Below are 20,699 nucleotides of genomic sequence, written 5' to 3'. Positions count from 1 at the left end.
TAAATTCACAAGCTCTCATCCTGATGGTTGGATAACCTGTGAACCTCAAAGAGGAGGGGGGGGGTGGGGGGGGGGGGGGAGAGACACAACACACAACATGTTTGTGTCACTCTAAAGTGCTTTCTGCAACAAAACTCACATGGGGAGACCCAAGGTTCAGTCCCCTCGATAACATCAACTGGGCCAAACATTGAATGTCAATGAGTGTCCGGCTGTATTTCAGGCAACATTTTACTGTGAAACCCTGTTGTGTTGACAGCGTCCAATCAGGTGCCTTGTTCAGTGAGTGTCATAGCTCCACCAACCAGCAACATCTTGACTGGCTTGATATTTTAACTTTCAACTGCTTTACCAATAACTTATAACCAATAACAACTAATAAGACAACTCCAGGAATAAATAAACCAAATATAATCAAATACTTACAAAATCTTTTTTTTTTTTTAATTAAATATCTTTGATTGTTATTCATATTTAATCCAGGAACAAAAATTCCATATAAATAACTACAGAGTGAAAACACAAATGAGGAATTCAGCACATGACTTCAGGTCCCAGTCTGCGGAGGTTATTGGCGTCTTGAGTTGCGTCAGACTGGACTGAGTGAGGTTTGGTGACTGGGCGCCTCCAGCCACAGGGCTAACAGTGCAGGTGAAGAGCAGAGGGTGAAGTTAAGGTTTACGAGTGCTAGCTGTCAGTCAGAGGAACCCTGGTCCACAGTTGCCATGGATACCAGCAAACGGGGAAGGAGAGCCCCTGCCGGATGTTGAATGTGAATGTCTGGATGAATAAAAACAAAAACATATTTCAAAGTGATTAACTCAACTGAACAGATTTCTGTTTGTTCTGGAGAATAATCGCTGCCTTCACTGGAATACTGACTAATATTACTGCCTCCATCTATGTCTGTCTAAAATGTTATCACATCATTTTATCCCATCAGTGAAATGGATAAAAACGTGTTTTGCGAGGTCACATTGACCTTTGACTTCCTATGAAGACAAGTTTATTTTGAAAAGAAAATGCATGTAAAACGCATGCATTTTACGGGTACGTAGAGTGTCATAGTTTGAGGGTTAGGGACCAAGCTGCCGTATGTGATGCATCGGTGTGAGAATCTGTTGCCATGACTACATCACCTTGACATTATCTAGTGAAGTGCCCATTCAAACCCTACCTGTTCAGAACGGGCTTAATACTTGGCCTTTGATTCTCGAGAACAACTTCACACTCAACACTGTGCTTCCTTGGGTCCGAAGCAACACAGCTGTTATGACCACAGACTGTCTATAAGAAGTGGACATAGTCATGGGGTACATCTCAAGTCTCTTAATTGTCATTTCCTCGCTTGAACCGGAAGTTGTTCTGCTCCGCCATATTGACGCCATATCGCAAAGTTCTTATTTAGCTCGGAGGAGCGATGATCGAGGAGGGATCTCCGAGGAGCCATGAGCGAGGACGCACGAGAACAGCCTTCCAGGAAGTGTTTTAACAGCCGACACGCCATTGTTCATCAGTTATGTGACTGGACGCTGCAGCTGATCGGACTGATACTATTTTTTTCAACATGTAAACAGTGAAGACAGATCACAGATTAAACTCTAGTTTTATATTTGATTAGTTTTCTGATTCAACATCTGGTTTAAATAAATGTTCATTGTAGTCTGAACAACAAAAGGACCACAAACAACTTCCTTCATTTATTAGAAAGATTTGTTTTTTCTTGATCTGATATTTCCCTCAATAACTTTTATTATGGATACAATTAAAGTCAGAGAGAGCTGGAGAGACGAAACACTTTTTACATAATTAATCATCATTTCATTCAGTCATGTGAGGCTGATCATTCCTGAGTGTCTGGTTTGATGAGTTATATAATTTAAGAGAAACCATAATCATATTCTGGGTTATTTAATAATCACGTCACAATCTGAGTTTCAAAACGTACAGACGCCAATAATTCATAAATATGACAAACACATTCCGTCGGTAGAAATCGATCCTGCGCTTATAAACAGGAGTTTGTTAAAGTGGTAACAGACTACAGAGAGAAAACACCTCTACAGTGATGATTACTGTGTCGTTATTAGTATTATTACTTACAGTGATCTTACAGTGACATTAAGTACAGTGATCATGTGCACAGACCAAAAACACAGATCAAAAGTCTCTCCAGCTGTTAAAGCCGGACTGACAGCAGACTGTGATCAGAGCCGCCGTCATCAGAAACAGACGTCTCTTCACGTGACGCAACTGAGGAAAGGACATCTCATATCTCTTAAAAAACATTTCCTCGTTTCCTCTCTCCTTGCATGGTGTCCTTGGATATCTCCATGCATCCCTGGTGGGAGGGACTAAGACACAAGGAAAGGACGCAAGTGAGGGAAACGGGGATGCAATTAAGAGACTTGGGATGTACCACTAACCAACGGGTCCACTAACCCATTGGTTAGTGGACTGCTGTCGCCATCTTGGATCACGGCCGTTGCCATGTTTTTTCCGCAACCAATGAACAGAGGTTACCATATTTGGAATGCGGAGGAGTGACTTATATGACCTGTCGATCACAGGAAGCCCGCCTTAAAGCATACCCTGCTTTATGGTTTATTTGACTCTAAATGGACCATCATTACTAAATGAACATCATGCTGTATTGAAGAAGACTTGAAACTAGAGATCATAAACTCATGTTTACAATGTTTACTGAGGTAATAAATGTTTTTTTCTTTTGGAGCCTGCTGGCCTCGAGACAGAATGAAAGTTTTAAGATCACTGGCTTCACTCGGCAGAACTGGAGGTTGCCGCCCGACCGCTAGCAGTGTTTACCTGAGGGGGAACCAGAGGGGTGGGTTGCTACACTTCAACGATGACAGTTATCAGCTGTAAGCGCTGTATGAGAGCAGTGCAGAGTGGCGGTTGTTCGCTAACCAGTGGGGCACGCTCACATGCACTAATATGCACTGAAAGCATGCGTGGCCGGCCCGGCTATGGCAACAAATCAAGGAGAAGCTCTGATATCAACACACAGATGGAGAGAGACTTCACTCTCTGCTCAGGTAGACATTACTCCTCTATAGCTTTACATACACACATAATAGTTGTTTGCTGCTAAATTAATGCTCTGAATATCAAATTTAGCACCTTTAATACCATCAATTCTGGCCCTGTTATTGTGCATGCTGTGACACACTAAATAGAATGAGACCACAAAAACTTTTATCAATTACACCTGTGTTGACCCTGCTATGACATGTCAAAATGGATGCTGTGGAAAAAGGCCTATAGCAAGTTAGTATTGCATGCCCATAAAATTGGAGAACTTGCAAGATAAAACAACATTGATACAGTAGAGGCTGGGAAATCCAGACTTTTAGTCCCTAGTAGAGCTCCAAACACCTCCTACACTTTCAATAACGAATCTTCATTGGACTCCCAAAACCCCAAAATAACTTCCTCCAGAGCCGCAGATCACACCAAAGCGCAGCAGGTGGTTACTAACCTCATGAGGTTTCTACTTTGTCACCTGTCCTCCCATCGGTTCCCTGGAGGGGCTTTGAATGTCTTGTTCTGGGGATGGATGAAGAATCACTCTATATGTAGCTAATAATTCATTATATCTTTCAAACAGAACCACACCCATTACCTACATTTTATAATATTTGTGCTCACCTTGTGCTTTTTACACCTCATGGAAAAATTTTCTTCTATGAGTACACAGTCTGCTAGAACAAGAACAGAACAGGAGTTAAAGATGCCACACTGAATCATCCCACATGTGCAGGTTCGAGCTTAGTGGAAGTGATAGCCAGCCACACTTCACAATAAGAGCATTCACAGACCAATTCACATGAACTCACACAAAGCACTGGTCGTGGGTCAGGGTAGGAAATTTACATATTTTTTGGGGGGCAACTTTTGCCCCCACTGACTGAAATCCAGGGGCATTTTCAAAAAATTGGGGGCACTTTTTGAAACTTGTGAAATAACATTTAACCTTTGTTCAAAATACTTATTTAGGCTTACAGTATATGAGCGATTGTCATCAAATGGCAATAATAAGACTATTAGCAGTAGTCTACAAATTCAAAGTGTTTTCTTAGAACAAACGTAAATCAGACAATCATATTCAATTTTATTCTTATTTCTTTGTGGTTATTTATTGTTATTAAATTTATAATATTTTAAACAACTATTAACTATTATTAAGTCAACGATGCCTTGATTACATATACATCAGTCATTGTATGGAATTATTGAGAAAAAATATTTTTGTAGCACCTCAAATATTGTGATATTACCCATTTTTGTCCTGAACTTACGCATTAGTCATTGTGTGGAATTTTTGAGAAAAACATTTTTATAGCACCTTAAAAATGTAATAAATGTGCCATTTGAAGGTACAAATTCAGTTCAGACTTTTTACTTAGTAAAATATCTTAATTGACTGTCAGTCAGGTATTATTCATTTCCAGCAACCCTCAAATCAAAGAATAAAGACACTTTATGCACAATTTAGGTGTATTTTACCTTTAACTCACGAGATGCAGGTAGCATGTTTTATACTTAATGTGAATATAATTCATTTAATCTAATTTCCATTATGCAATATGTATACTTTGTTGGCATCTTATTCTGAAAACCGGATGTTGGTCTGAAGAAACCGGATGTTGTCTCACGTTAATCTTTCCGTTAACTTTCAAAGTCCTTCGCTCGCTCCCGATCTGCGCTGTTTGAATGAGTTTACCGTGAATTTCAGGATATAGGTGCACTAAAATTTAAGTGTCTGCTGAGTTGACCGCAGTCTCGCAGTCACAGGTCTGACACTGAAGCGCTCCATTTTTTAATTCGTTTAGAAAGTTCGGGGGCATTTTTTTGCCCCTCTCCGAGAGATATCAGGGGCAAAATAATATTTCTGAGGGGCAGTATTGCCCTTTGCCCTCGTGTATTTCCGACGCTGTCGTGGGTGTATAACATTTTCACAGATACAATGTTGAGATATCAGAATCTAAACCTGGGCAAATAAAACCAGACACAATTGCATGGCTAGATGCCCATCAAAATTAATTGGGTGAACTAACCCTTTAACATTAAAGACAAACCAGTTCAAAATAGCACGCTGCCCCTGTAAACATTCACACGGATAAGTGACATCCTGTGTGATGTGTGGGGATGGAGGGCCGAGAGCAGCACTTACCTGACTCCAGAGCACACCTGTAGTGGTACTTGTTGGCGCAGCCTTTGATGAAGCAGCCCAGTGTAGCACCATGGTCACTGCACACTGAGCACTTCTAAACACAGCAGAGAAAGGAGCGAAGGAAGACATGATGTATGTGTCTGCTACTAGACAGACAATGCGATATCACTTTTAAAGCTTTGGCAAAGGCCACGGCGATGCAAAATGTGTCATACTGTACAAACACTGACTCAGCAGTAGAGGGGGTGGTCCTTCAATCAGAGGATCGGCGGTTCGATCTAGTCCATGTCCCCTTGGGCAAGACACTTAACCCTAAATTGCTCCCGTAGCTGTGCCTATGGTGTATGAATGGGTTTTTTCCCTCTCTATTTTTTTAGGCACCCCTCTACCGTGAGATCATATGACATATTTGTAGGGCCCGAGCACCGAGCATTGTTATTCTAATGTTTATTATTAGGGCCCGAGCACCGACGAATAGGGTGAAATCCCTATTGAAATCCAAAGAATTATTAGTATTACGTTGCAACGCATTCTTCGCCATGAAAAAACGAAGGTGTTTTTGAGGGGCTAAAATTAATCAAACTTGTCACACACATTTACTACTAATGAATGTAGTTATCTGATGTGATTTAAATGCTTCAGAGTGGCAAGTCGGCTCGATAGCTACAATATTTCGACGATACAGCCCTCGCAGTATGTTTCACCTAGATGTATGAAATTTGGTAAGCAGATTTATCACATGTAGACTTAAAAAAAAAGTCTTAGGGGTCCATGCTCTAAACCCAACCGGAAGTCAGCCATTTTGAATTGTGTATGAATTTCTCGTGGTTTTTTTCCATTTCCAGGTGCTGTACTACGAACTCCTCCTAGGGAATTAATCCGATCAGCTTAGAATTTGGTCAGAACAATCGAAAGACCTTAGCCATTAAAAGTTACTAAACGCTTGAGGTTTCATTGAACAACATGGACTTGGTGTGGCGGCCATTTTACATGGTTCGCCATCATCCATCAAGCTGTTGTAACTCAACTGTACTTTGTCAAAACTGTCCCAAACTTGACATGCTTGATTACTGTCATGATTTTAGGACTTCTGCATGCAAATATTAACTCATAGTCATAGCGCCACCTACTGATAAGCACGGACGTAAGCAGGATTCTATAATTACAGCGGCCCAAACACTGAACTTATTAAAAGGGTTTGTGGGCACACCATGAGAAAAGACTTCTCTGATCTAAATATGTGCAATCTAAGATGCTTGGAGAGCAAAAGTGGTTCTCAAACCATGTCAGTGTGCATTAGTATAAATGATCTGTCCAGAGCTTCTACATGAGAATCAGGTTAAATGTTACAATGAATGCTTTACACTACAATCTAAAGTTACAGAAGAGCTTAAAATGAAAACGGTGTTAAATTAAAGTGTTCAAGTAAAAGCAAATGACACTACTGTTCTGTTAACTTTCATGTAAGTCCAAATACAATCAGCAGGACACTGCAGGGAGTTGAACCCCATCCCAGTAAACTGACAGTCTGTTATGTTACAAACACTGAAGTACATTCACACACATTCATTTTCTTAATTATCTTAACAGGCTTACATTTATGATTGTATCGGAGGTACACTCAAAACATTTGAGGCTTAACACCTGGCAACATGATCTTGCTACGCTGCTGGTCGACGCAGGAAATATCATCTAACTCGTGCACGCAGTGTATGATGGTCACAGAAATGCATGGCCACGTCACCCTGAGTCCTTTCAGTACCCTCGACGTGCGTGAAGTTGAGAGAACCCGATCAATGCTGCTTGCAGCTTTAATGTTAATATTTCTACTAACCTTGTGTGTGAATATACTTGTACATTGTTCTCACACACACACACACACACACACACACACACACACACAAAGTGCTTACCGTCTCCTGGGCCACCTTGACAGCCTCCTCCAATCCGTAGACTTTGCCCTTCACCAGGAACACGCCTGCAGACCAGATGCCGCAGTCTTCGTGGAGCCAGTATTCACAGGGCTCCAGAGGCAGCACAGGGGGACTGTACCAGTCCTCCACATCAGCAGAGTCGCCGTCTGACCGAGCCAGCTTAGCAGCAGGGCTGCCAGTGTTGTTAGCTGTCCACCTGTAGCTCTCCAGGCCCTTCTGCTTCAGCTGAGCTGCTGGCATGAGGGGCCGTGATGCAGGTGGAATGGCACACTTCCTCCCCCTGCCTATGACACTGCAGGACGAAGAGTCTGTGTCGCTGTAGTCGTCTTCATCCTCTTTGAGGCCAGACATGCTGGCTGGTCTTTTGGTGCTTGACTGGTATCCTTCTGGGTAATAAGGGCCATGGAGGTCCCCTAAGTCCATGGCGTTGGCCGCCTGTCCACACAGGCAGCAGACGAGAGCGCGCTGCTGCCGGCTGAGCATCGATGCCCGGCCCAGCTGCACACAGGAAGTGCTGGGTACGACCGCAGAAATGAAGCCACAGGGGTGAGCCTGCTGCTGGCCTCTCTTGTGTTGTGTCCTTACCTCCTCGGGGTAGTTGATTATAGTACAGAGTGATGACGCTGACTGCTGACGCTCCACACGGATGAATGGAGAGAAACTGTCCAATCTATAGTCCCTTTTCTCCTTGTAGTTGACGTACTTCAACTTGATCTCTGGCTCCTTCGGGGAGAAAATGGAGGAATACTGGCTCCATGCGAGTTTATTTTGCCTTCTCTTGCGGGTACCAGCCCCCTTGGTCGTGGCAGTGGGACATGGTTTGCTACCTGTGGCCTTGCCTTTGCCTTGGTTTTTCTTTGGAGATTTTGATGATGGTGGTGGGGAACATCTAGCAGTATGAATTTCCACTGAGGGGTCAGGGTGGGATAGATCATCTGGCTCCTTTGAGTTTTCCTGCACATCAAACTGAGGACTTGAGTGTGATGAGGGTATCCTCTTTGACCTCACAGGGCTGGGTTGTGGTTCATGTGCAGGATGGGAAACATCTTCTAGCCCTCTCTTTGACTTCTTGTGCACAGAAAACAGAGGGCTTTTTGGAGATGTGCTGCCATTACATGTTTTAGAATGATTGATTTCAGAATCAGAGGTAGAGTCTTTGTAACTGGCAGTGCTCATGTTATTAGTTTTACCCTTTTTCATTGAAGTTACTGCTTTTTGTTTCCTCGTTTTCACTGAGAAAGGCGCTTTCACTCGGTTTCTCCTTTTTCCTGCTGACTGGGTGTCATTCCTCTTCGGACCGGATAACTTAGAATCACCAGCTGGCGACTGGGAAGTTTTTGCTTTGTTATTGGTACGTATGCATCCTGACGCTTTATACCGGCTGGAATTTATGTTCATAACTATAGCGTCTAACCGTGTACCTCTGCCGGACCGCATGGGCAGTTTCCTTTCTTTTAAAGTTCTCTTTAGTGCCTTAGCATTCCCGTTCATGTGAGGAGTGACAGTCTCGGGTTTGTTTTCGGAAACTTCTGACACACAAACATCATCTGTCAAGTCAATCAAAGGCTCCAACACTGCTTTTCGTCTACCGACAGGCTGCTTATTTTCAGTGCTTGAAGCTGACCTTGTGTTGCTATCACTGATGCCACAGCCCGGCTGAATGGCCCCCTCTGTCCTCAAATCATCCCACGCAACCTTATCAAATGTCTCTAGATAAGAGTTATCACCGCTGGGTGAGCTAGAGGCCTGAGGCAGGACGAACACATCCTCCACATTGTCCAGTGAGGTAACGGAGGGGGAGACGGGGTCCTCCAGAGGACTGATGTACTCCTTGCTTCGTGAGCACAGGTCTCTAGCACCCACGACACCCGCAACGACTGCTGGGTCCTGTTTCTTAGACATGAGAAAGAGTGCCTCAGAGATGCCCCTCTCCTCATCCTCCCCTGCGACAGAGGTGAGCGTCTCCGGTGAGGATTCAGCACATACTCCTGAACTGGAGTAGCTATCACCCTGTCCATTTTCCAAACCCCCACTCTTTTCCAGACGAAGGCCGTAATCCTCTTTGCCTTTTCCATGATTGTCCATGTCTCTGCCGCTGGAAATGACTCCACTGTTGAACTCCTGATGCTCCTGCATTAGACATACTCCCCCATCGTTCTCTGGTGCCACCTGAGCCTGAGTCAATGACTGAAAAAGGAGTGTCTGATTGGCAAGGTCCATGGTCCCATCAACTTGCTCCAAGTAGTGCTGGTTCAGTGCAAAGCCAGTCTCCTCAAGCCCTTTATCCAAGTCACAAGGAGAGTGGAGGGACAACTTGCTAATAGGCGGCACACCATACAGGGGCGAATGCCGAGAAAGGGAATTGTTAGAGGAGAAGACGTGAGATCTGCTCACGTAGGAGAGGGTCACTGTAGTGTGGGAGAAGGCATTGTCTGGTTGAATTGGTTCCCCTGCTTGGAGAGTGGTCTCTGAGGAGCCGGTGTCCGAGAAGGGTAATCCGGGGTTGCTGACCCCCGAGTTTGGGTACCAGCTGGGGTTCTTGACCATACGCAGAGCAGCGAGGGACGGACTGTTGAGGACACATTCCTCGCCTTTCCTGGTCAGGTCAATCACAGCGGGGATGCTGGATGTGGAGAGGTCTTGAGGCTGTAGATCATCTAAGCTCCCAGGTGGCTGCTCCATCACAACTGCAGTGGATGGAGAGGAGAAAATAATGTGGTGCCAGTAATTTGAATGAGTTATGTCTAGGAAGATGCACATGTTGCATTTAATTAAGATTACTCTTTTTTTATGGTGGTCAATAGAGAAGTTATTTTGACCACTAAGCTACATCACTTCGAGTTGTCAATTTGTTATTCAACCCGTTTTTCTCCTTTACAGCTAAAGTTCTAACGCTGACATCAGCTAGGAAACTGGCGTGTGCATGGATTTCGTTAGAGAACATAGCATTGATTGACAATTTGGCTCATTTACAGTTTACATTCATATTTTTTAATATTCATAATATCAGGTTGCTGGGTTAAATAAATGACGTTAATGCTTTCCAGACAACAGGTGACCGGATGACTTCTTACCACCAACGTTGACAGGTCAGGGTTGCTAAGAGTTAGCTTAGCCTATCCACAGCTAACACTAGCTAACACTAGCTAACTAGGCCCGTCTTCAGTCCGGTAACGTTGCTGTACGTCGAACTACATACAGTACCTGGCAACTTAAAGTGATCATCGTTAAAGACAGAAAGTCACGCGCCACAGAACTTCCTTTAAATCCTGTACCGATAGATAGCGGTCACTCTTCATTTCGGCTAGGTCTACTCACCGAAGAAGCTCATTATTACTATAACATACCAACTTGTATAGCTTAGTGGTGCACATTGTTCGCCCACTAACGTTACGACTCTTCCTAACTTTGTTGCGAGTACGACGGCCAAACCAATTTTAAAATGATTAATGTTGCTTTAAAGGGCGTTCTTTGGCGTAGATGCACACCGAATTGAAGAGTGAATCTCAGCGGTTCAAGGAATAATGTTTTGCTTTCTAATATATCCCAGAATTGAACGAAATGCAAGGTATTATTTAATTGTGGAACACTTTTCGTGGAGTTTGGCAACACGTTCTCTGTATTTCCGAGAACGGTGCGCATCGGGGCAAGGCCCGGCTTGGTGAAACAAAGACAGAGTGAAGGTTATGCGCTGCGCTGTGCTGCTTAGCAAAACTTACCCGGATGGGAGATATCGTTTTAAAACGTCCAGCTAAGAATGGGTCTGACCCTGCATCTCTCTCAACAACACATGTACTCTAACTAATCCTTCTAACTCTGAAGACACCGGCAGCTCCCAATTAAACAAAGATCCACACTTTCCAGGAACACACTTCTCTGATAGCAGCAGTGTCAAGTTGATTGTGTATAATCTTAAACTTCCGGATTCCCCTTCATAATAAAATGATTATTGATGCGTTTCACTGTTTTTCTTTTAAATTGAAGTAATAATCATAACAAGTACAATTAAACCATATATCGCGAACGCATTATTCCTCTAAATGTTGCAGGGGATCAGCCTATTGTTCACTTCAATCCTTTCCCCTTGACCCAGACTGTTATCTAAATATTTTGGGGTCACTTTCTAATATATTTTATTTAACTAACCTCTAAAATCCTACATTTTGACTAGTTGGTTGTTGCTGTTCCAAACAAATTTACTTTAATTTACATTTTAGCTAACGTTATTTCATACACTGGTAAGTGGTGAATAATAAAATATAAAATAAAGATGAACATTAGAGGAATTTTGGATTTTTTTAATCATAAAGGTCCCAAATTAGTTTAAAGGGGTATTCCAGCAATTTAATATTTCAATTAAATTAGGGTACTTGCAAGATACATGTTAGGAAAAAAAGGATGATAAAAGCAGCCAAGCCTGAGATATCCTAACGTTTTGTCCCTATGGGCCAAGCTCCAAAAATAGTGGATCCTACCTCCCATAATGCAACTTGACGCTTTTTTCGTTACCAATTCCCTGCTAGGTAAATACCAACATCTTTCAAAATCCTAGTTCCCAGTTCATATCTTTCTGTCAGTATCCAAACTTTAAGCAAAATAACTCGACCCAATGGCTGTGGCGCAGGAGAAAGAGATGATCAGGGATTCAATCCCCGGCAAATGTTGGACTGCTCTTGAGCAAGAGTCACTCAACCCCACATTGCTCCTAAAGGCTGTGCCATCGGTCTGTGAGAATGTGCGTTAAGTTTCTCCCCTGATGAGCAGGTTGGCACCTTATATGGAAGCCTGTCATCAGTGTGTTAGTGGGTGAACTTTTGCTTCGAGTGGCCAGAACACTAGAAATTATCAGGGTTACTTTTCAAACTTTTAAAAGCACTTTTATGAGCAATGGAAGATATCGCAAGTTTTTTTACAAGCCGACTATCTCAATGGTCATTCAGATGGTTCTGTTGACATGCAAGCTCAGTATCTGTCAGAAGACCACATATGGTTGAAAGCTCTGGAAAAAGCAAGTAGTGGGGTATGTGACTTCTTTCATTTCAATTCTCTCTAGCAAAGGTTTCATTTTCATCTTGTGTGTTCATTCTTCAACATTTATATTAAATATTGCCTGGTGGCTACATTGTTGCACCTCAAACCTGTGGTAGTGCATTAATAACTCACTAAATATGAGTGCTGTCCTACACACCACTTTTATAATATCTGTAAAGCAATAGAATTAAAAACTGAATTGTCATGTTTTTTTTTACTTGCATTTGTTTAGGAAGGAATTATATTTTTCAAAACAATCACACAACAAAAAGGGTGCAAAAATATTTATTGCTAATAAACCTGTAGTCAGTTGGTGTATATTTGCCTTATATTTACAATAATAGAGTACAAAGGAATGGGAATGTGAAAGAAAAATCCCAACCATTTAAATAAATACAAATGGACTGCCGCCACGCACGCACACAGTTAATTTAGAAGTCAGGCGATGAAGCAACATGGTAGGTATTTGTTTTATAATGCAGACCAGCATTTTAGTTCCATAGCTTGTTTACTGAGCAACACTTCCATCTGTGCTGGAATGATAATGGAGTAGTGGAGCATTAACATGCAGACCTGAACACCACACTCATTCCTATGGTTTTGTTATGCAAGTATTACTCACCAATAAGTAGTTGTGTTTAGCTGTCACAGTTATGCCTTTGGCTAGCAACAGTCTAGAGAGTTAAAACAGTAGCTTACACAGTCATAGTTTTAGTGTAGACAGAACAGATGCTCAATTAAAAACATTATTTACAGTAAGACATGGCAGCAAAAAAACAAACGATACAAAAAATGTCACAGTTAACTGAAGTGCATGGAATGCAAAATCTAGGCATCAAATATTAAACTTCAAACCATGTTTCTTTAATAATATATGATCTGTGTTTTGTGACCAGTGTGTAGTGTAACTAAATAAGTAATTAAAGAGATAAAATATAGTGGGCCTCTAAACATGCAGCAAGGTCGGTAGACATGATGAGTCACTGTCAGAACTCCTTAGTATCTTTATTTTCAAACAGGTGGAGTCTCTGCTCAGCTGTCAGCCCTTCCTTTAGACTCTGCAGGGATGAGGAGAGAAAAAGGAGATGTTAATAATGAAATACAGCTTCTTCTGGACAGATGTGCTGTTCCTGAGCAGGCAGTATTTTCATTGTCAGTGTTAATCTGTTTTCAACCAGTGATTAAATCTCTAAAATGGAATCATGAGTCCAAACACACATTATAGCTGATTGATAACCTGTCTGTCAATAGAGCCCTGGAAACTCTTGTAACAGTAGCTAATCATTTTAGCCGCCAAGCGTATACCAACATAGCTAGTTAGCTTACAATAAATAAGAGTTCACAGACACTATGCTTCTATCTTCATAGCATCATCATCATCTAATCGTTGAAATACTTAATTGAAGTGAATACATGTATGGTAACAGACTGTGTCAGAGTCACAGTGAAGGCACTGCTATAGGTGCCCCTTGTATAACAAGTAACACACGACTGTCTGTGCACGTCTTTGACTACATCGTGTCATCATTGAAATTTTGCAGATTTAATGTTTCCTTTCTCATATTGTCAAACTCAACTAAAACTAAGTAGCATTAGTCCGATCGCTTTGTTAGTGTTAGCTTGCTGACTAAAAAGCTTTATCTATTGTTCCAGCGGTACAGAGTATAATGACCTGTAGTTGGCTGTAGCTGGTGCTCTATGTTTTAACTACCAGTGGGTTTGTTTTGCTACTTTTATGTTGGTTTGGAGCTTCAAAGAAAGCAACTCATTCATAAAATATATCACCAAGAATGTGAAAGGATACACAGATTAGTATTTTTTAAATACCCAGTGATATCTCGGATACAGTATCGTCATTCAGTCTTGACCATGACCTCTCCGTGAAGTAGACTATTTGTGCTTATTAATGTGAAGTAGTGTTTCAGATCTATTTAGTGCTTCAGAGGTGGAGGACAAAAGGATATGCTTAAACTACCGGTTTGTGCGTCTGCTTTGGTTTACCTAAAGGAGAAGGAGGCCTACACGTCCTCAGCAGCCCTAACTGTCCCAGGGCATGTCTCGACTCACAGACTGAGGACAGAAGGGGGAAAACACACCAGCAAGTGTGTGTTAGACTACTGTGGTGTTTAATCTGTATCACAATCCCAAGACGCAGTTTTGATGGAGTCACAGAATAGATCAAAGACAGGCACCCCAGCAAGAACACTGCCGATACTGATGCAATGGTGGGCATGCAATGCTGCACGCAACCAGTAGATGGCAGTACGTCATGTGAAACTGCTCAGCCCGTGTTTGGTGGGAGACTTCCAATGTCAAAAGAGGACTGCTCTGTTAGTTCTGTTAGAAGCTGCTGCTTCTTAAGCAATAAGACACAATGGGTGATAGAGCTCCATGACCCACGGTGGGATGAAGGATTGACTTAACTCTTCATGGACTAAAGGAAACCCACCTTTGACCTCATGGTGCGCTCTGAGCGTTTGGCTGCAGCAGCTGCCATCTTGAGGATGTCAGGGTTGCTTTTGGACTTCATGATATCTAGGAAGGAAAATGTGTCAGAGTTTAGAGAAAGGGAAACTAGAGAGAAAGGGTCTAGTCCTCAGGTGTACTGAATGCTAATTTAATCAACACACAATGGGCCTCATGTAAGAACCACCACATTTATTCTTAATTGGTAGATTTGAGTGATTTTAGAGAGCTTGTCAAATGATGATCCATCAAGCCAGGACGCATTTTAACTATTGAGTCTGTACGCTCCCACATCGCACTGTGCTCTCATCGGGATCTGATCAGGTAGACCACATGCCGAGGTGGCGTGGCTCGCATTGAGTTGGGATCTCAGTGAGGTGTGGACAGCATGGGGTACGATCCAAACAATTTATCAAACGTAGGTCTCCATCAACTTCCCCCCACCAAATTGTGAATGGGGAACCTATGGGTTATTATTTTCCTTCACCCATTTAAAGTGCTGTACTTATGAATGTTATTAGTTGCCTGTAATAATTACACAGGATAGGAATAGGGTACGTTATTGTTATTATTATTGTATAAATTGTGACGGGGGGGGGAGTGATGCGAGAGGAGATTGTGCGCGCAGAAAGGGGGAAGCCAGCGACGTTTAGTGGACTCAGAGAGCACAGTTTGCCGTTTGCCGGCGATTGCTCGGCAAAAAGAATCTGAAGCAAGCGTTTCATGGATTACTAAACTGGAGGCTTAAATGGAAACGGCACAGAGGACCACCAGCTAGACAGGCTGTGGTGAAGCGTCTCGCCACGCTTCCACCTGTTGACTTTGTTTTGGGCATTTGTTTGTTTGTCATCGGACTGTTTTGCGTTACTTTAAGGAACTTTGGAACTGATGGGACTCAGGGTTTGAGCGATAGTTTGCAAATGTTTAGTTTATTGTACAGCGGGAGCCTCACGTTTTTTGTTTTGTGTGGTGCAACCCGTATGCCAAATGAATTTGCTTTATATTAATATATGGTGTTATATTTAATTGACTGTGCTTTTGTGTCTAAGGTGGTCTGTCATTATAGTGAATAATAGAGAAGACCTTTCAGCGTGTTTTTGTACTTTCAAATATGTTTTGCAGTCAGATGTAGTGTCTGTATACCTACCAATTCAGATCCGCCCGTGCCTTTTAATTGTAGCGCATGTACTTTTCCCCTTTTAGGTCAATATAATTAGGTGAATTGTTACAACTTCGGAGCAAAGGGAGGTGAGGAGGAAAACCAGGCTGGAGCCCAGCTGAGACCTGCTGTCTTGAGCCCTGTTCAGTTACTGCTGGTGAAAACATATTTCCTCAACAGCATCCCATCTAAGTCATGAACCACTTTGCTTTTTAAGACATCTTTTTAACATCTAACCTAAGGTCCAACCATTCCCTCTAAATTTCTGTCACAGTATGCGGCAGCTCTGATATTTTCTATTTGTTTAGGGTCCCCTAATACCACGACCCACACTGTTGAATTTGGACTCGAAGCTCTGTGACATTCTTCAATTTTACTCTTGGGCTATATTTTTGGTGAATAAATCAAATAAACTTGTACTGTACTTGTATAGCGCTTTTCTAGTCTTCTGACTTTCACTTCTTTAACACTACATGTCATCATTCACCCATTCATGCACTGATGGAGGGGCTACCATGCAAGTTGCTACCTGGACATAAGGACTAGCACCTTGCATGGTAGCCACCCTTTGATACAATGCAGGCACAGCTATTTGGGGTTAAGTGTCTTGCCCATGGACACATCGACATGGACTAGCAGAGCCGGATCGAACTGCTGATCTTCTGATTGAAGGACGACCCTGCTCTAACTCTGAGCTACAGTTGCCCCAATTCGATTGTAACAGGTAGCCTTTTGGGGCAATTTGGGGGGCATCAATTCAATTTAATCTATTTTGTATAGCCCAAAATCACAAATTTGCCTCAGAGGGCTTTACAATCTGTACACATCCTCTGTCCCAGGACCCTCACATCAGAACAGGAACTCTCCAAAAAAACCTTTAACATGGAGAAAAAAAAGGAAGAAACCTCAGAGAGAGCAACAGAGGAGGGATCCCTCTATCAGGATGGACAAATTGTGATAGATGTCATGTGTACAGAATGAACATCATAACAATTGTGCTAATGGGGGCGGTTGTGGCTAAGTGGATAGCAGGGCCGTCTTTCAATCACAGGGTCGGCGGTTCGAACCCCGGCTCCGCTAGTCGCATGTCGATGTGTCCTTGAGCAAGACACTTAACCCCAAAATTGCTCCCGTAGCTGTGCCTACGGTGTAGAAATGTGATAGACTCTGAATTGTAAGTCGCTTTGGATAAAAATGACTGTAATGCTAATCAAATCTCCCAAACCTGCAGCTCACATGTGCGGTTGAGAGAGTTTGATAAATGTGACTTGACCCACTTGTACAAGGAAGCATCATAGAAAACAGTCCTAGCACAAGGCCCACTGTGTTTCTATTTGTTCATACCATATCCTCCTCGCTCCACTTCCTCCAGCGATGGCTCCCCAAGTGCCTCATGAGCCAGCTGCAGCTGATCTCTGAGCCGGCCCAGATCCCGCTCTGCTTTAGCCTTGACAATGCTCAGCTCTGTGTAGATGTCCTTGTACTTATCTGTTGCATATTTCTTGTCCTGAAAACACATTGTTTGGCTTTTCAGATAAAGGGTATTCATGTTGTCTCTCAGCAAGGAAATCATGGATTTTCCAGTGCCATCTTAAAAAAACACTGTACTCTTTGGGCAGCTTGGAGTTCGTCTTTCAGGGAGTTGATTTCCTGCTTCAGGTATTGGACCTCTGACTCCTTCACCCTCAGCATCACCTAGAGAAAAAGATTGAAATTATCAAAAGATGCAAGAACTTGCCTCAGGAGCACCAGCTGCTTTTTAAAACCTTTCTGGTACAGACTTAATAATAAAATATCATTTGTATACTTCTAACTCGTAGAGCTCTTTCCCGTGTATTGTGGTGTTTGCATCTCCCACTCTGTCCTCAGATGTCATCGAGCGCATTTTGGTGATCTCTGCTGCCAGGCGGTTGTTTAGCTCCTAAAAAGAAGAGGCTTAGAAGAGTTAAGCAGAAAAGCAGGTATTATTGTGTGTACCTGTGATTGTGTTCTACAGTGCGTGTCTGCACCTGGTTGTGTGCGTTGAGCTCCTGGTTCTCTCTCTGACACTGCCTGAGGGCCTGCCTCTCGGCCTCCAGCGCCTGGGCTAGGTGGGCGTTTTCCAGACACTTCTGGGAATACTGCTCGGACAACACCTCGATCTCCCGCTGGAAAGAACACAGCTCCTCCCTAAAACATAACAAAAGGCCAAACTGACAGGAAATCTAATACCAATAGTTTGGGTTCAGGAGTAAAAGGGTGCAAATACAGTTAGATGTCAAGTCTCAAACCCACAAACCATATAAACTCTCAGCTTAATGAAACTCAGTTTAATTTATTTATATTGGTGTTGATTTACTATCAACACCAGCACTTGTCACCAAGTTCAGCATTAAAGCATGCTGAACACAACATGTGAGCTTGAACTCAAGAGTACAGTAACACCCGTCCCAGTAAGTCATGAGCGACAGCTGCAACATGTGATACTTCAGCACTTTATCAGTACTCAGATCAAATGGCACCTTCTTTAATCCAGCACAGTCAGAATAGTCTTAAAAGCACATAAAGAACATCTAAGAGAATAGACCGACAGATACTGGATTATTGACACCAGGATCGATATTTTAGAGTTTTGGAAATACAATAAATCTGCATACAAATCTGTTGAAAGGGTTGAAAAAGCAGGAAAATATATGAATCGTCCACATTTACCTATGCTCTTCTTTGGCAACGGCATCACCCCCTATTGGTCAATTTTCAACAGTTTAATTTAAAATATCCACCAAGTTTGATGATGTTTGGACAATTTAAGGACAAATTATCACCAGACCGATGAACATGTTTGGAACTAGTGGCGCCCCCTATTGGGCGATGCAAAAGCGGTTTCACAATTGTGGTTCAACATTGTTATAAAACATATCCGGCGGGTTTTCACATGATTGGACAAACATTTTTTGATTTATAGAAGGATTTGTGTTGAGTCACAATGTAGCAACTTATTATGTAATAATCAGCAAATAATAACGATGTAATAACAGCTATTACATTATGAAAAAATGATTACATTATAAACTAAGCAAAGAAAAAAGTTGAATAATGTAATAATGTTATTGGATATAGAGCTCGTCAATGCAGTATTTTTACGACCGACTGTGATCAAACATCTGTCTTGATTTGTCTGGTGGGATGAATGCTCACAAGTTGTAAACGTAGGAATCTTTTTTCATCTCTGCAGTCCATCCCATGATATGATAGGTTGTGTTACATTCAACTCAAACTAATTGTTAATTCAATAATTCCAGCGACAACTGTACATGTTTAAGACTTTACTTAAAACATATGCACGACATCAACAACAATGGCTACACGTCTTCCCTTCCTCTAGAACTAAAAGCGTTACACACATGCGCACTAGTTAACTCAGTACTTAACAAACTCCCCTTTCTCTTTAAAGAAAAACATAGTCACAAAAAACAAACATTTGTTTTTTAGAACCTTAAACATATAAACACAGGTTTAAACGTGCAACTTTAATGACTACAGTTTTAGGGTAGTAAGGCTTTTGTTGATTAGCTTGTTTAGCCTTTAAGTTGCCATACACCTTCGCTGAGAGCCCTCAGCAGAACAAGTGCAGATGTCCCCTTCTTAGTCAAGCAGTCAGCGAGCTGTTCCCTGGAGGCTGTCCACATGATCTGCTGGATGGTCCCAGAGTGGACGAGCTCCATGACGCTGCTGATTTCGAGGCGGAGTCTCTTTTCAGTGACTGTTTTGGTGGACTTGACAGCATCAAGAAGAGAGTGATTGTCCGTTACACACACAATGGGCAAATTGTTCCGTGTGCAATCACCTGCGGTAAGTTAAGAGTAGAGTGTAGCCAAAAAGACTGCACTTGTCAATGCCATCTGCAAGTGCCAAAGTCTAAGGTGCTTCGGACAACTCACCTGATCCTAGGGCTGGGCGGTATGACCAAAAATGCATACCACGGTATTTTGTAAGACTCTGGCGGTTTCACGGTACATCACGGTATTTTTTTTTTCCGCATTAAAGCATTAATTAATTAACGGGGAAAAGAAACGGCCGGCCAGCGAGCGGTGAAAAGCTGTTTGTGTGGCGTGTCTTCCGTTCTGTCACTTTCTGTTTCCTTAAGCCCTTCCATGGAAAGAAACGGGATTAGACCGTAGGATTTAGTTGTTAGTAGGTGTTTTTAGTTTTTTTTTATATATATATACACATATACATATATATACACATATACATACATATACACACATATATATACACATATACATATACACATATACATATATACATATACATATATATACATACGTACATATATATACACATGTACATACGTACATACGTACATATATACATATATATACATACGTACATATATATACATACGTACATACGTACATATATATACATACGTACATACGTACATATATATACATACGTACATATGTACATATATATACATACGTACATATGTACATATATATACATACGTACATATATACATATATATACATACGTACATATATATACATATATACATATATATACATACGTACATATATATACATATATACATATATATACATACGTACATATATACATATATATACATACGTACATATATACATATATATACATACGTACATACGTACATATATATATACATATATATATACATATACATATATATACATACGTACATATATACACATATATACATACGTACATATATACACATATATACATACGTACATATATACACATATATACATACGTACATATATACACATATATACATACGTACATATATACACATACGTACATACGTACATATATACACATACGTACATATGTACATATATATACATATGTACATTTATACATATATATACATACGTACATATATACATATATA

General features: G+C 41.6%; 2 protein-coding genes across 7 annotated transcripts in view; both read right to left on the bottom strand.

Moving 5' to 3' along the window:
• Positions 1–61: 61 nt before the first annotated feature.
• LOC116397953 (transcription factor 20) lies at positions 62–12,350 on the bottom strand. Of its 4 annotated transcripts, XM_031873883.1 has the most exons (6): positions 10,848–12,350; positions 7,108–9,815; positions 5,195–5,288; positions 3,670–3,722; positions 3,500–3,567; positions 62–780 (listed from the first exon to the last, which is right to left on the bottom strand). In XM_031873883.1, exons 2-5 carry the CDS (start codon positions 9,808–9,810, stop codon positions 3,520–3,522), a joined length of 2,898 nt encoding a protein of 965 aa, XP_031729743.1. In that variant the 5' UTR covers positions 9,811–9,815; positions 10,848–12,350; the 3' UTR covers positions 62–780; positions 3,500–3,519. The 4 variants fall into 4 exon arrangements, with proteins under 4 accessions (XP_031729743.1, XP_031729740.1, XP_031729742.1 ...); XM_031873880.1 differs by lacking the exon at positions 10,848–12,350 and having other exon boundaries at positions 7,108–10,841; XM_031873882.1 differs by lacking the exon at positions 10,848–12,350 and having other exon boundaries at positions 3,670–3,719; positions 7,108–10,841.
• A 78-nt stretch (positions 12,351–12,428) lies between these two features.
• Positions 12,429–20,699, bottom strand: part of LOC116397952 (myosin phosphatase Rho interacting protein) — a 44,972-nt gene continuing 36,701 nt past the window's right edge. For 2 of the 3 annotated variants that reach the window (XM_031873874.1, XM_031873879.1), the window contains 6 exons: positions 17,794–17,953; positions 17,592–17,705; positions 17,393–17,479; positions 17,129–17,291; positions 14,609–14,694; positions 12,429–13,217 (listed from right to left, as the gene is read on the bottom strand). In XM_031873874.1, coding sequence (XP_031729734.1) covers positions 13,146–13,217; positions 14,609–14,694; positions 17,129–17,291; positions 17,393–17,479; positions 17,592–17,705; positions 17,794–17,953 — 682 coding nt within the window. In that variant the 3' untranslated portion in view covers positions 12,429–13,145. Of the gene's footprint in view, positions 13,218–14,160; positions 14,230–14,608; positions 14,695–17,128; positions 17,292–17,392; positions 17,480–17,591; positions 17,706–17,793; positions 17,954–20,699 lie in introns of all 3 variants that reach the window. The other variant, XM_031873875.1, reaches the window with a different exon arrangement.

Source organism: Anarrhichthys ocellatus, unplaced genomic scaffold (assembly GCF_004355925.1).
Source record: "Anarrhichthys ocellatus isolate YVR2014 unplaced genomic scaffold, GSC_Weel_1.0 scaffold76, whole genome shotgun sequence".
NCBI classification, from domain to species: Eukaryota; Metazoa; Chordata; class Actinopteri; order Perciformes; family Anarhichadidae; genus Anarrhichthys; species Anarrhichthys ocellatus.
The sequence above is the reverse complement of the archived record's forward strand: the minus strand, read 5'-3'. Positions and strand labels throughout refer to the sequence as shown.

Coding starts and splice junctions, on each gene's coding strand:
- LOC116397953 (XM_031873880.1), bottom strand. CDS start 9,888: ATGTGCATCTTCCTAGACATAACTCATTCAAATTACTGGCACCACATT. Junction 5,289..7,107: donor TCAAGGTGGCCCAGGAGACG/GTAAGCACTTTG, acceptor TGCTGTGTTTAG/AAGTGCTCAGTGTGCAGTGA. Junction 3,568..3,669: donor TGAGGTGTAAAAAGCACAAG/GTGAGCACAAAT, acceptor ATCCATCCCCAG/AACAAGACATTCAAAGCCCC.